We start from the raw sequence: 13,727 nt of genomic DNA, 5'->3' as shown, positions 1-13,727 counted from the left end.
TGAGGTGGAGGCTGATTATGATGAGAATTGTTGGGGTAAGTGGATTAAAGTGAAGGTTGAGGTGGACATAAAAAAGCCTTTAATCAGAGGGAAGATTATGGAGTTGCATGGCCAGAAAAGCTTTATTCAATTTAAATATGAAAGGCTACCTAGATTTTGTTTTAAATGTGGGGCTATTAAGCATGGAGCACAAGGTTGAGTGGGGATGTATAAACAGAAGGAAGAAAACAAAGATTACAACATGCAACAATATGGATCATGGCTACGTGCTTCAAGCTTAGCTGTAGTTTCCAGTTATGGTAGCACTTTGGGTCCTTTATTTTCTTCTGCAATAAAGCAAGGATCTAGTAATAAGGTGGAACAACAGGCACAAAAAGAAACTCAACTGCTGACAGGTGAATCAAGTAAAGAACTATTGAATCAAAATACAATAGAAGAGGTTAATGAAGGTAGTAATGTTGGCCATCTTCAAGTTAATGATCTATCTGTGATTAACAGGGAGGCAGCATCAAAAGAAATAATTTTTGACAATTCAAAGGAACTATTGGAACAATCAGCAGGTCAACTTTCATCGCCAATGGTGATAACTACTCAGCTTGATCAGTCAGAAATGGTGTAGAATCAACCAAAGGTGTGTGAAACAGAGAAAGTACCTGAGGTTTGTATTAATAGATGGAAAATGAGAGCAAGGGGATAGCAAAGCACTGAATTGATTCAATCTGCCAATTATGTTACTAGGAAAAGGAAAAATGATGAAGAATCTGGTTTGATGATCAAAGAAAATCAACAAGATAGTAGGGGTAAGAAGCAAGCTTTACTATTTGATCTTGAATTATCGTCGAAGGCTATTTGTCAGCCCTACCGGGAGAAATAAGGCTCCTAAGTTGGAATTGTCGAGGGCTTGGCAACCCTTAGACAATTAGAGACCTTAACTTGTTGGTTAAGGTCCACAAGCCTAGCATTTTGTTTCTCAAGGAAACAAAATTGCACAAGAAGAATTTAGATGGTTTGAAAATGAAATTGGGTTTCAAATATTTATTTTCAGTTGATAGTGTGGGAATAAGTGGAGGTATGATGTTGTTATGGGCAGATGATGTTCAAATTAATATTAGCTCCTACTCACAGAGACACATTAATATGTGGGTTGTGCAACCAGATGCTGAATGGATGCTGACTTGTTTTTATGGTAATCCTGAAACTGATAAGAGACATGAAGGGTGGGGAATTTTAAGACATTTGAATCTCCTCCAGCCTAGAAGGTGGTTATGTATTGGTGATTTTAATGAAATCTTATATCATAGTGAAAACTATGAAGGAGTTAGAAGGGGTAAAAAATAGATGGATGATTTCAGATGTGTTTTATAAGAGTGCCAGTTGAAGGATTTGGGTTGTATTCAAGGTAAATATACATGGTCAAATTTGCGAGAAAATCGTAATTTCACAAAGGAAAGGCTTGATAGAGCCACTGTCAATTCTGAGTGGTGTGAAGCTTTTGGTGGAGGAGAGGTACAAGTTTTAGCATCATACTCTTCAGATCATTGTCCTATTTTGATGACTGTTGGGAAACAAAATGATTGGAATGGGCAACCTTTTCAAATCTCTAGATATGAAGATTGTTGGTCTCTTTTCTCTGATTGTGAGGATGTCATTAGTAATGCTTGGCAGATTCATGGTAGAAATAAAGATGGCTTCTTAAAGATAAACACAAAGCTGGCCGGTTGCTTGCAGGTGTTGAAAAAGTGGAGCTATAAAAAAGAGTATGAGTCTAGAGCAAGTATCAAGCAGAAAAGGAAATCTCTTCAGGCTCTGCAACAATCTATTACAACAACATCTGTGCAGTACCTTAGGGATTTACAGAAAGACATTGATCAACAGCTGGAAAGGGAGCATGTAAAATGGAAACAAAGGGCAAAAGAAATTTGGTTGCAGAAAGGAGATAGAAATACTAGATTCTATCATATGTGTGCAACTTAGAAAAAAAAAAAAAAAAAAGAGAAACAGGATATCTAATATTATTGATGAGACTGGGAGGACTATTTCAGATTCCAAGCAAATTGGAGAGGCTTTTACACAGTTTTTGTAACACCCCGTATTTTAATGTATTTTTATTGAAAGATTATTTTTATTAATTCAAAAATTTATTCTCTTGTTTTAAAATTGTCGGATTTTTAGTGGGTTTATTTTTATGATTTTTTAAATTTGTGAAAATAAAATTTGATATGTTTCTTAATATTAATTATTATTATGCATTTAAATTGTTCTTTATTTTAAATTAATTTATTGTGGGATTTAAATATTTTATTTTCATTCTATCATTACGTTTAAATTATTTTAATTGAGATGCTGTTTTCAAATCTTTTTCGTTGGATCATTTTTGTAACCTAAGATGTGAGGATTGGATCTCATTTCTTTCCCTCCATTTTTCTTTTTCACTTTTTCTTTTCTTTTTCTTTTTTTTCTTCTTTTCTTTCTTTTCTTTTCCTTCTGCTCCTCTCTCGCGCGGCTTCTCCCCTCTCACCACGCGTCCGCGTCGCCTTCTCCCAGCCCACCGCCACCGCCCAGTCCTTCAGCTCCCATTCCCTCCGGCGACCACGCCCTCCATTTTTAGCCTCCCTCGCGCAACCGTTAGCCTCCACGAGCTCCTTAAAGCCGCGGCACCCTTTGAGTTCCAGCGCCGTCATCGTGCCACCTCCGGCCACCATTTCTTCACCACTTCATCCTCGACCTCCTAACAACTCAATGCACCCATCCTTAGCCCCAATCTGTCACCGATGAAGTACATCCAACTCCATTTTTATTTTAGATATTTTGGCCTTAAACCGCCTCCTACGCCGCCGCCCACGGCAAACCTCCACCACCACTAGCTTCACCGACATTCTTAAGCCCTACCCTATCAATTTCGAGTCTTGGTTTGTCTCCATTCAAAAGTGAGTTTTTGAGATCCCACGCCACAGTGTATTTTACACTATTACGTTGCTGAGCCACCACTTCTTGCAGCTTCGTGATCCTTCGAAAATTATAATATAGCCCTGTAAGTATTTTCCAAAGAACTATCGTGATTTAAATATATTTTTGTACTAGCTCTTTTTATTGTGATCTGGTTGGTTATGCCAGACTGAGTCCGAGGAGTACAGAGGTTGGATGGATTGGAGGACGGAGTTGTTTGTGTGTTTGGTTGGTGTTGTGAGTTGATGATTGTTGGTTAAGGCGTCGTTTCATGTACATGGCATATTTGCACGCATGATCATATTTGTAAATGAAACTGGATTTTCGTGTAATTGCATTCATGTTCATATGTTTATTGAAAACTGGGTTTTCATGTGTTAAAGGATTTTTGGGTGCATGTGTATCACAACCCTAAGCCGAGATGGGGCATTATCTCGGTGGAGCTTCTCTAGTCACTCGGGAGCGGAATATACTGAGTGACGCCCCCTAGGTTGTCGCCGGGCGACAACGGGATCGGACGAGATGGTCTCGTGCCGACTCCGTGGCCCTTCTGTTGGCGGGGGTTAGAGGATGCTTGGCCACGAACGCGCTGAGCGCGAAACTGGACATCGCTACGTAGCCAGGACGTGCATATGATCCCTAAGGGAGATCATGGTGCATTGGTTAATGGATTAATGGGCTGTTTTCCGTGAAAATAACGTGTGTTGAATAAAAGGATTTTTTATGTGATTCATTTTCTGGGAAAATGATGTTTTATTGATTTGGGTCATTTTTCTGGAAAAATGACAGATTATTATTTTTGGGCCAGAATGGGATTTTGGCGTGTGTTGAAAAATATCCATTTTCGAAAAAAATGATATTTTTGGATCTGACGCATATTTAATCATATGCATGCATGTTAGTTGCACTAATATGTGTTTATCTCGTGGTTATTTGATTTATACTTACCTGCGGTACCGTTCTATGGTAACACAGATTTTGATACAGAGGAGGATGAGGGTGAGCCTGAGGATTCGGCTCCGCCCAAGAAGTGATTGGGATCGCTCGTTTATAGTTTGAGACTTTATTATTTTATTTGGGATGACTGTATAAATCTTTTAAGCATTTTACTTATGTTAGTTTGTATTAAAAATTCTAGTACTTAGTTGACTTGTTTATATTATCCGCTGCAATTTTTATTGTGCACATTTGCATGTTGCACTACATTTGAGCACATTTCGTTGGGATGCGTGACTGTGTTATCATCATCATGACGTCACGATTCCCGTATTTTTGTACGTGGGAGTCGGGGCGTCACAGTTTTTCAAAGGACTTTTTACTACTTCCAATCCTTTAAACATGGAAGATTTGATGAGACCAGTTAAAAGAAAGGTTAGTTACTAGATGAATGGTTATGGGGCTTGTTTTTATCAAAAATATTGGTCTGTGGTTGGGGAAAAGGTCAATGAGGCTATCCTTGATTTTCTAAATTCTAATAAAGGCATGGATGATATCAATTTTACCTATTTAGTGATGATTCCTAAATGCAGTAACCCAAAACTCATTACTGACTACAGACCGATTAGTCTTTGTAATGTTCTTTATAAAATCATTACTAAATTACTTGCCAACAGACTCAAACAGATACTTCCAGCCATAATCTCTCAAAACCAGTGTGCCTTTGTACCAGGTAGACTTATATCTGACAATATCTTGGCTGCCTATGAGATTTTACATTCCATGAGAACTAAGATGAAAGGACATAAGGGCTACATGGCTTTGAAACTTCACATGAGTAAAGCTTATGGCAGAATTGAGTGTAAATTTCTAAAAGAAGCTATGTTAAAAATGGGGTTTGATATTAGATGGACTGAACTTATTTTGAGGTGTATTTCTTCATCTTCTTTTTCAGTGTTAGTAAATGGTGTCCCTCAAGATTGTTTTAAACCCACTAGGGGTCTTAGGCAAGGCTGCCCTTTGTCTCCTTTCTTGCTTATCATTTGTGCTGAAGTGCAAACAAATCAGTTAATGGAAGCTGAACAGAAAGGACAGATCACTGGGGTTCCCATGGCCAGAGGACATATCAAGATGACCCACTTGTTTTTTGCTGATGATAGTATGCTTTTCTGTCGAGCTAATATCCAAGAGTGGGTTAATTTGAATCAGATTTTTTATCAATATGAGCAGGTCTCAGGACAAAGGCTCAATAGAAGCAAGACTTCCTTATATTTCAGCAGCAACACAAAGCAAGCAACAAAGAATTATATTCTGCAAGTGGCTGGTTTGAGAGCCTCATCAAACATGGAGAAATATTTGGGGTTGCCATCAATTATTGGAAGCTCAAAATCAGTAGCTTTTCAAGGCATAATAGAGAAAGTGAGTAAAAGAATGGAAAATTGGAAGATGAAGTTTCTCTCACAAGCTGGCAAAGACATTCTAATCAAGGCAGTGATACAAGCTATACCCACTTATAGCATGAATGTGTTTCTTCTTCCAAAAACTTTATGTAATAAATTGAACTCATTGATTTCCAACTTCTGGTGGGGCACTCAGGATAGTGGTTCAAAGATTCATTGGAAAGGTTGGGATTGTTTGAGCAAGAATAAAGCAGGTGGGGGACTCGGCTTCAGAGATTTGGTGGCCTTCAATTCAGCTTTACTGGCCAAACAGGTATGGAGAATTTTCAATAATCTGAAAACTTTAGCAACTAGAATTCTCAAGGCTGTTTACTTCCCACATAGCTCTATCTTACAGGCAACAGCTGGTTTTAGACCATCCTATACTTGGAAAAGCATTAGCTCATCGATCAATATTGTCAAACAAGGAATGATTTGGAGAATTGCCAATGGAGAAAATGTTAAGATATGGCAAGATCAGTGGATTCCTACTAATGAATCTGGTACAATTATGTCTCCTGTGAACACTCTATCATCAAATGCTAAGGTGGCTGAACTTATTGATCATAATACAAGGTGGTGGAATATGCAGATGATTAAGGATATTTTCTGGGAAGAAGATGTGCAACAGATTGTTAAAATACCTGTAGCACAGACCAGCATCTCTAGGGACAAGATTGTTTGGAAGTATACAAGAAATGGTTGCTTTACTGTCAAGAGTGCTTATCATTTGTGCAAGCAGTGGCAAGATCAGAAAAAGGGGGAATCCTCAACACAAAGGCTACACAAAGAACTATGGAAGGAAATATGGAAAATGAATACCAAAAATGCTATCAAAGTCTTTATTTGGCGTGCTTGTAATGATGCTCTACCCACAAAGAAAAATCTGTGTAAGAGAAAAGTGGTAAATGATCCTCTATGTCCTATCTGCCAGCAGGTGGAAGAAACTCCATCTCTAGTCCTGTGGAATTGTCCATCTGCACAGGATGTGTGGATGTTGGGAAGCAAAAAATTTCAGAAGGCTGCATTCACTCATCAGGAGTTTGGAGAAATTTTTATGAACATGCTACACAGATTGGGTAATTCTGAAATATCTCTATTTGCAGAAATAGCCAGAATGTTGTGGATAAGAAGAAATAAGATGATTTTTGAAGACAGTTTCTTAGCCCCTTCTATACTGATAAAGAGAGCAACACAGGAGTTTAATGAGTTTCATCGACTTCATGAAAAGCAACTCGACTCTAGAAACAACAGTAGAGAAGCTCAACCAGATTGTGTTTATTGGAAACCTCTAGAGATGGATTGGATCAAAATCAATTGGGATGTTGCAGTCAAAGAGAGGGGTTCTCGGATTGGAGTTGGGATTGCTATTAGAGATGCTGATGGGGACATGCTGGCTTCCTGCATGCAACCACTTCAATTTTGCCCACAAGCTGATTTAGCAGAAGCAAGAGGCTTAATTTCAGCAACCAAGTGGTGTAAGGAGCTTAGTTTGCAGAGAGTAGTCTTTGAAGGAGATTCACTGCAGGTTCTTGATGCAGTAAATCAGAACATTCAGAATAATGGTCTACTACGATGCCTTGTGGAAGATGTGCACTCGATTTTGACAGGTATTAACTGGAAAATTTCACATGTCAAAAGGAATGCTAATAAGGTGGCACACCAGCTAGCACAAAATGCACTTTATCAAAACTATGAAATCATGGATATTGATTGCATCAACCAAGTTATAAGTGATCAGGTTATGGTTAACAAACAAAAATCAAGTTTGTGTGAAGATGGAACCGCTTTTGTTCAGTCTGATGTTAATGTTGTAAATTCGGATTTAGTTTCAGTTTCTGGCCTTGTACATTTTGGTATCGATGCAAACCCTATTAATGTTGTGTCAGTTCCTACACTCAACTTTGTAATGGCTGAAGGCCATAGTGTTGGTTGAATGAAATTTGTTATTTAAAAAAAAAAAAAAAACAGATAAACATATGAAATCGGGATATTTCATATTTGGTAAGAACACTGCATGGAATAAATTTTCATGACTTAACATATAATTTTTAGAGATGAAAATTATGTGGTGTGTGGCTGGACCCACGTGCGAGGGAGCCCAACGTCTGGAGAGAGAGAGAGAAAAAAAAAATCAAACGACAAAAATCCCGAAGGTTGGCTGTAATGTACGGAAGTGTAGAAGCCCCGAGCGGGGTAGAGGATGAGCCACACGATCAAAGAAAAAAGCAGGTCATCAGGTTAAAGACGTGGCAAGACTTGACATGTCCGTGAGATTAAAATATACATGAATGCATGTGAAAGTATCGGCTCTGCAGCGTGGAGATAGACGGATTGAAACGGGAGAGAGCACGGTTATTGGTGGATAGGGTTAAAATAGGTTACGTCAGTGAGGGAAGAAGTGCATGGAAAGGGACACGTAGCACAAAACTACGCACTCCGCCGCTTCGCCCCCGAATCCATACAAACTACCTTACGTACTGACACCAATACAAACCCCCAACTCCCTCCATTTTTTCTCCCACATAAAACTAGTATTTCTCTCTCCCTCTCTGTATGAGATAAACAAAACCGTGGCTGCACATTAAAAATAAAGTTAAATTTATTTCTTTTTTGTCTAGAAATTTAGATTTTTTTTTATTTTTTATAAAGGAGTGGAGTTTTTGAATTCAAGTTTTTAAATAATCGGATTCTATGCCATTAAGCTATAGACTCTTAGTATTAAAAATTTAGATATTTGAATACTAAGAAACGAGTCTTTTAGTACGACTTTGAAACATTTATCACCTTATAATTATAATATGTAAAATTGATAAATTCGGAATTATTTGAATATAATACCAATATTATTGCTCATGAATTTATATTTTGACATGCATATATATGTGTGCGCGTAATTGATGTTATTGTTAGGGTAAATATGTTTAAATATCTAAATTTATTGTGATTTTAGAAGTTGGGTTGTTCACATGGATGATGGGCCGGGTTACATGACTACTAGTACCGCTTGAAAAACCTAATCAATCGTACAAAGTTTTCCTGTAATTTTTAATTTTAAGATGCGCCATTAACTCTGTTACTCTCTGTCATCATGTTGCTCATAAAGGACCAAAGGTTAATGCGCCGTTGGTCGCACCACTCGGGTGGGAACGTATGGCGGGTGGCACAGAACCCGGAGTGAGGCTGAGAAACTAGTGGCACGAGGTTTTGTTTTCTTCTTTCTTTTCCTTTTTTGTTTTCTTTAATCTCTCTCTCTCTCTCTAGAACTTCTTTCTTTAATCTCCCTCTCTCTCTCTCTCTCTCTCTCTCTCTCAAAAACAGACACTCATGAAGTTATTGCGTAAAGAGAAATTAACTCCCTTAAAAAGAAAAACAAAAACGTTTTTTGAACTTATCTGCAAAACAAGGGAAACTTCCCAGAAGAAACCAGAACACGCATGGGTGAGGTTCGAGTTTTGGAAATGTTTAGGCATGTGGGGGTGTCCCGAAAGCCGCTGCGTTGATTGGTTTGCCAGATTTGAAGCCTAGTCGTCCCTGCGTTTCTCTTGATAATTCTATATATGTAAAAAGTAAATATCTTTATTTAATTTTGTTTCTTTCATGTGATCTAGTTTTATTGATCGGTATCGTATACAACTCTTTGATCACTCATGTCTCTCATAAACTATGCAATTAAAAAACAACGAAGTTGTGGGTTAGAGAAGAGAAGTCGCTTTCCTTGTTGCTATAATTGGATATAATTAATATTGTTTATGTTATCTTTGTTGTGTGGAGATAGACCCAGATGCTTTATGTTGTACTCTGTTTGAGGATCTGATCATGGGAAAAGCGGGCCCTTCTCTCTCTTGCTTCCTTAATCAGATACAATAAAATCTCTCTCTTGCACTTCTCCGTACACAGAAAACATCCTTCCCTTTCTTCCATTTTCCTCTTCATTCATACTTTCTCTCTCTAAACTCTATCTGATCAGGGCAACAAACACAAAAAAGGGTTTCTGGTTTCAAATTTTTTTTTGTTCTTGTTTGGCTGATTTTATCGTTTCTGGGAATAGAAAGATGAAGGGTGAGGAACTGCAAAGTGAAGATCTCCAAGCAGGGGTTAGGAATTATGGTAACCCTACCGGGTTTGATGCCATGAAGGAAGAAGAGGCATTGAGTGTTGATGAGAGACAGATCTGGCTTTCAAATGAACAAGATCATCTGCTTGCAGATGATGTCCATGATATTTCACTCTTTTACACTGACTTCCCTCCTCTCCCTGATTTCCCTTGCATGTCATCATCTTCATCATCATCATCCATTCCAGCACCAGTCAAGGCTATCACGTGCTCCTCGTCATCGTCTTCGGCCTCTTCGTCTTCTTCCGCAGCTTCTTGGGCGCTTCTGAAATCAGATGCAGAGGAAGATGTGGAGAAGAAGAATCATCATCACAACGGCCTGCATGATGCAGTGGATGCGCCGCCTGGAGCCTTGTCTTCCACCGCCTCCATGGAGATCCCTCAGCCGCCTGACCACGGCCTTGAAGATGTGGACTGTATGGATGTGATGGAGACTTTGGGGTACATGGATCTAATTGAAAGCAACGATTTCTTCGATCCATCATGTATCTTTCAGAGCGAAAACCCCCTGGAGGATTTTCAACAGGAACAAATGTCTCAAGAAGAACATGCAATGCAGCAACATGCGCATCGAGAACATGACCAGCTGATGTTACGGAGTAACAACGACAAAGAGACCGGCCATGAAGAGAAGGATCCAGATGACATGGCGGCGGTGTTTTTGGAGTGGCTTAGAACAAACAAAGAGACCGTCTCTGCGGAAGACCTAAGGAGTGTGAGGATCAAGAAGGCCACTATCGAGAGTGCTGCAAGGCGCTTGGGTGGAGGAAAGGAGGCCATGAAGCAGTTGTTGAAACTTGTACTGGAATGGGTTCAGATGAACCATCTTCAGAAAAGGCGCAACAAAGAAGCACCCACCCATTTTCCTGAACAATACCAAGACCCTTTCCAAAACCCTAACCCTAACGCTAATCTTAATTCTGAGTCCGTGACACCTGAATCAAACCCTTGTTTTGCTACACAGTCATCGACATGGATCCCTCAACCACCTTGTGTTGCCGAGCCGACTGCCGTGCTGGCGCCTCCGGCGGCTTACCCTCCAATGGTTGGGTATATGGGTGATCCTTACACACATGGAGCTTCCAATCTCAATAGCCACAGTCCTTACCCACCTCCGACAGAGTATCACATGCTGGGCTCCTCACATTCATGGTCTGCATCGCAGTTTTCTCTGGCGTCTCATTACAACGCCTTCCCAGAAAATAATCTTCACCAGGCTCCACAACCTTTTGCAGGGTATGGAAATCAACACCCCTACCAACAGTATTTTAATGGTCACGGTGAGAGGCTGTTGAGGTTAGGTTCCTCAGCTACTAAAGAGGCAAGGAAGAAGAGGATGGCGAGGCAAAGGCGGTTTTTATCACACCATAGGCATAATCACAATCATCATAACCAGCAAAATCAGCACCAAAGCCAGAATGCAGATCAGCATGCAAGACTTGGCGGTGACAATTGCAGTACCACAGCCGTAGCAGCTCAGGCCAATCCGGGAAACTGGGTATACTGGCCCTCTACTACAGGTAGGGTTGCTTCTGGCTCGCCGGTGACGCCAGCGGAGATGGCACTGGGAATTCCGGCTGATCGGATGGCCATGCATGGACAGAATTTCCCGGGGAGAGTTGCATCGGATAGAAGACAGGTAGGCTCTTTGTCTTGGTTTTGATTTTCACACCCAGAGTTAATGTTAAATCCTGTAATGCGGAATGAATATTGGGAAGCGATTGAAATAGGTGTTTGATATTTTAGTGCTTCGAATAATTAATGATGCATGCGTTGTGTGGAATTGGTTGAATAGGGGTGGAAACCTGAGAAGAACTTGAGGTTTCTTCTCCAAAAGGTGCTTAAGCAGAGTGATGTGGGTAACCTTGGAAGAATTGTTTTGCCTAAGGTAGTCTTCATTATTAATTTCTTTCTTTGATATGAGACCGTTCCATTAAATAGAGATTTTTTTTTTCTTGCGTATCTTTGCTGATATGTACGCTTTAATTTAAGGGCCAATAAAATTTCTTTTGAATAACTTGGAATTTAATCAGAAAGAAGCAGAGACCCATCTTCCAGAATTGGAGGCAAGAGATGGCATTTCTATTGCCATGGAAGACATAGGGACCTCCCGTGTATGGAACATGCGCTATAGGTATCCCAAGCTTTAACTAATCAATACTATTAATTTCCCTTCCCGTTTATTTCATCTTCATTTTAATACAATCGAAATAATCACGTCGTGATCTTCGTTCCTTCTCATGGAGTTGCAGGTACTGGCCAAACAATAAAAGCAGGATGTATCTTCTTGAAAACACAGGTGGGTAATTGCATTGTGCATGGCCGTCTAAAGCTTATGATCGGTTTCATTTAAGTTTTTATTTGTTTTTAGTAATTATTTTGGTCATCAATATTATTATTTCAGGAGATTTTGTGAGGGCCAATGGACTCCAAGAAGGAGACTTCATAGTCATATACTCAGACGTCAAGTGTGGCAAATATGTATATATATACATATATGCACCCTCTCAGTCTCTCTTCCTGCTATCTAGTTCTACTTTTAATTAATTTTTGCTTCTTTTTATTTTATTTTTGACTAGTTGTTTCTAAGCTTTTCCTTATGATTCTCAAATTATATTGTGAATATATTATTAAACCTCGCAGATGATACGAGGAGTGAAGGTGCGGCAACCAGGGCCGAAATCCGAGAGCAAAAGGCCTGGAAAATCGCAGAAAAACCAGCATGCAAGTACTTCAACCACCACTACTACTCCAGCTGGTGCTGAGGGTGCAATATCATCTTCACCCACCGCACGCAAAAAACAGTAAAGTGAGAGAGAAGAAAGGAGGAGCAAAGCAGCGCATGACACTTCTCTTTCGTGCAAAAAAGACGAATGGACAAATGGATGGCCATGCATGCATGCAGTACTTCTGGATCTGAAGCTCGGTCATTGGTTAATAATTTTCTGATCAGTCAGGATCGAGCGCCCATAGAGTTATATATATATAGATGCAAATTATCACAAACTGCCGGCCGAGTGAGAGTATTAATTAATTAAGGAGATTGGCCTGGGGACTCATGAATGCGTACGGAAGTTGATCAGGAAATTTCTAGTCATCGTGTGATTATAAATTGGAAGTTAGGCTTAGCTTAATTATACTCGGTTTTAATTAGGTGTATCATCTCCAATTAATATTACGTACTGATCATCATGTAATGCTTAAAATTAGGTGTTATTTATAAGGGAAAACATTACTTTGCCTCCCACTTTGAACGCTCAGAGGGGCTATTCGGTCCGCCAATTAGTGTTTCATCAGGAATGATAAGTAATGGACATTAATTAATAATGTGGTTTCACGTTGTTTATTTAGGTTCCCCGATTGGATATGAAAATGGGGCAAGTTATTACCTCCAAATTAAGAGAGTAAGATCTTTTGAGATATTGATATTTGTTTCGAATTAACTATTATTAATGGAGAAATGCTAATTTAGCCACAAAGAGATACAACAAAAGTTAGATATAAATGTTATTTATTAATGATCTTTTTATTTTTTAAAATTAAAGGGATGTTTTGGGAATAAGATGAGAGGAGAAATTTGTGAATAGAAGTGAAATTATTTGAGTTATGATGTTTTATGGGGTTTTGAGAAATAAGAGAGAAAAAGTTGAATAAAAATATTATAAAGTTAAATATTGTTAGAATATAATTTTTTAATATAATTAATTTTGTTTTAGAATTTGAAAAAATTAAATTTTTTTGTGTTTTGTTTAGAAGTTTGATCAAGTTATTAGATGAAAAAGTTGAAAATTTGAAATTGAAAAGTGTATGTTTGAGTAGTGTTTTGATGTTGAGATGAGATGAAGCCATCTCAACATCCAAACAACCCCTAAGGGACAAATGTTGAACGTTGATGATGATCATGAGGCGCTTGAACAGTTTATTAACGGACTTTTGACCATGCATGACTAGCTAATTAATATGAGTAGTGCTACATATACTTTTATTTTTACTTACAATTTTACTTACAAGAATCATTTTGTTAGTTTTCTTTTGAAATTCAAATTTCATGATTTTCAACATATCAATAACTAACATATGAAGAAGTAAGTTTTTGTAAGTTTTTCTTAAGTACATTTAGTTTTTTTCAATTAATATTATTTAATAAGGATATATAGAAGCTCAAAATGTACAATGGACCTTTTATAAAAAAAAAAAAAAAAAAATGGACCCCACCATGAAAATTACTATGACAAACTCAATTTTCTTAGTAGAACTCTTTTTTTACAAAAAATTTGCACAGGACTTGT

At 38.5% G+C, this 13,727-nt stretch overlaps 1 protein-coding gene across 1 annotated transcript; it reads left to right on the top strand.

Annotated features, from left to right (window-relative positions):
- Positions 1–8,764: 8,764 nt before the first annotated feature.
- Positions 8,765–12,644, top strand: LOC121248581 (B3 domain-containing transcription factor ABI3). Its single transcript, XM_041147077.1, has 6 exons — positions 8,765–11,077; positions 11,234–11,326; positions 11,472–11,572; positions 11,691–11,737; positions 11,843–11,919; positions 12,082–12,644. Exons 1-6 carry the CDS (start codon positions 9,377–9,379, stop codon positions 12,244–12,246), a joined length of 2,184 nt encoding a protein of 727 aa, XP_041003011.1. The 5' UTR covers positions 8,765–9,376; the 3' UTR covers positions 12,247–12,644.
- Positions 12,645–13,727: the final 1,083 nt, after the last annotated feature.

The sequence above is a fragment of the Juglans microcarpa x Juglans regia genome, chromosome 2D, assembly GCF_004785595.1.
Source record: "Juglans microcarpa x Juglans regia isolate MS1-56 chromosome 2D, Jm3101_v1.0, whole genome shotgun sequence".
Classification (NCBI taxonomy): domain Eukaryota; kingdom Viridiplantae; phylum Streptophyta; class Magnoliopsida; order Fagales; family Juglandaceae; genus Juglans; species Juglans microcarpa x Juglans regia.
Note: the sequence above shows the minus strand (reverse complement) of the source record. Positions and strands in the feature narration are given on the sequence as shown.

What these genes read in the sequence shown, in the direction of transcription:
- LOC121248581 (XM_041147077.1), top strand. Translation starts at nt 9,377, where the DNA reads ATGAAGGGTGAGGAACTGCAAAGTGAAGATCTCCAAGCAGGGGTTAGG. An exon ending in TTGCATCGGATAGAAGACAG is followed by an intron (nt 11,078 to 11,233) that starts GTAGGCTCTTTG and finishes TTGGTTGAATAG; the next exon opens with GGGTGGAAACCTGAGAAGAA. An exon ending in ACGTCAAGTGTGGCAAATAT is followed by an intron (nt 11,920 to 12,081) that starts GTATATATATAC and finishes TAAACCTCGCAG; the next exon opens with ATGATACGAGGAGTGAAGGT.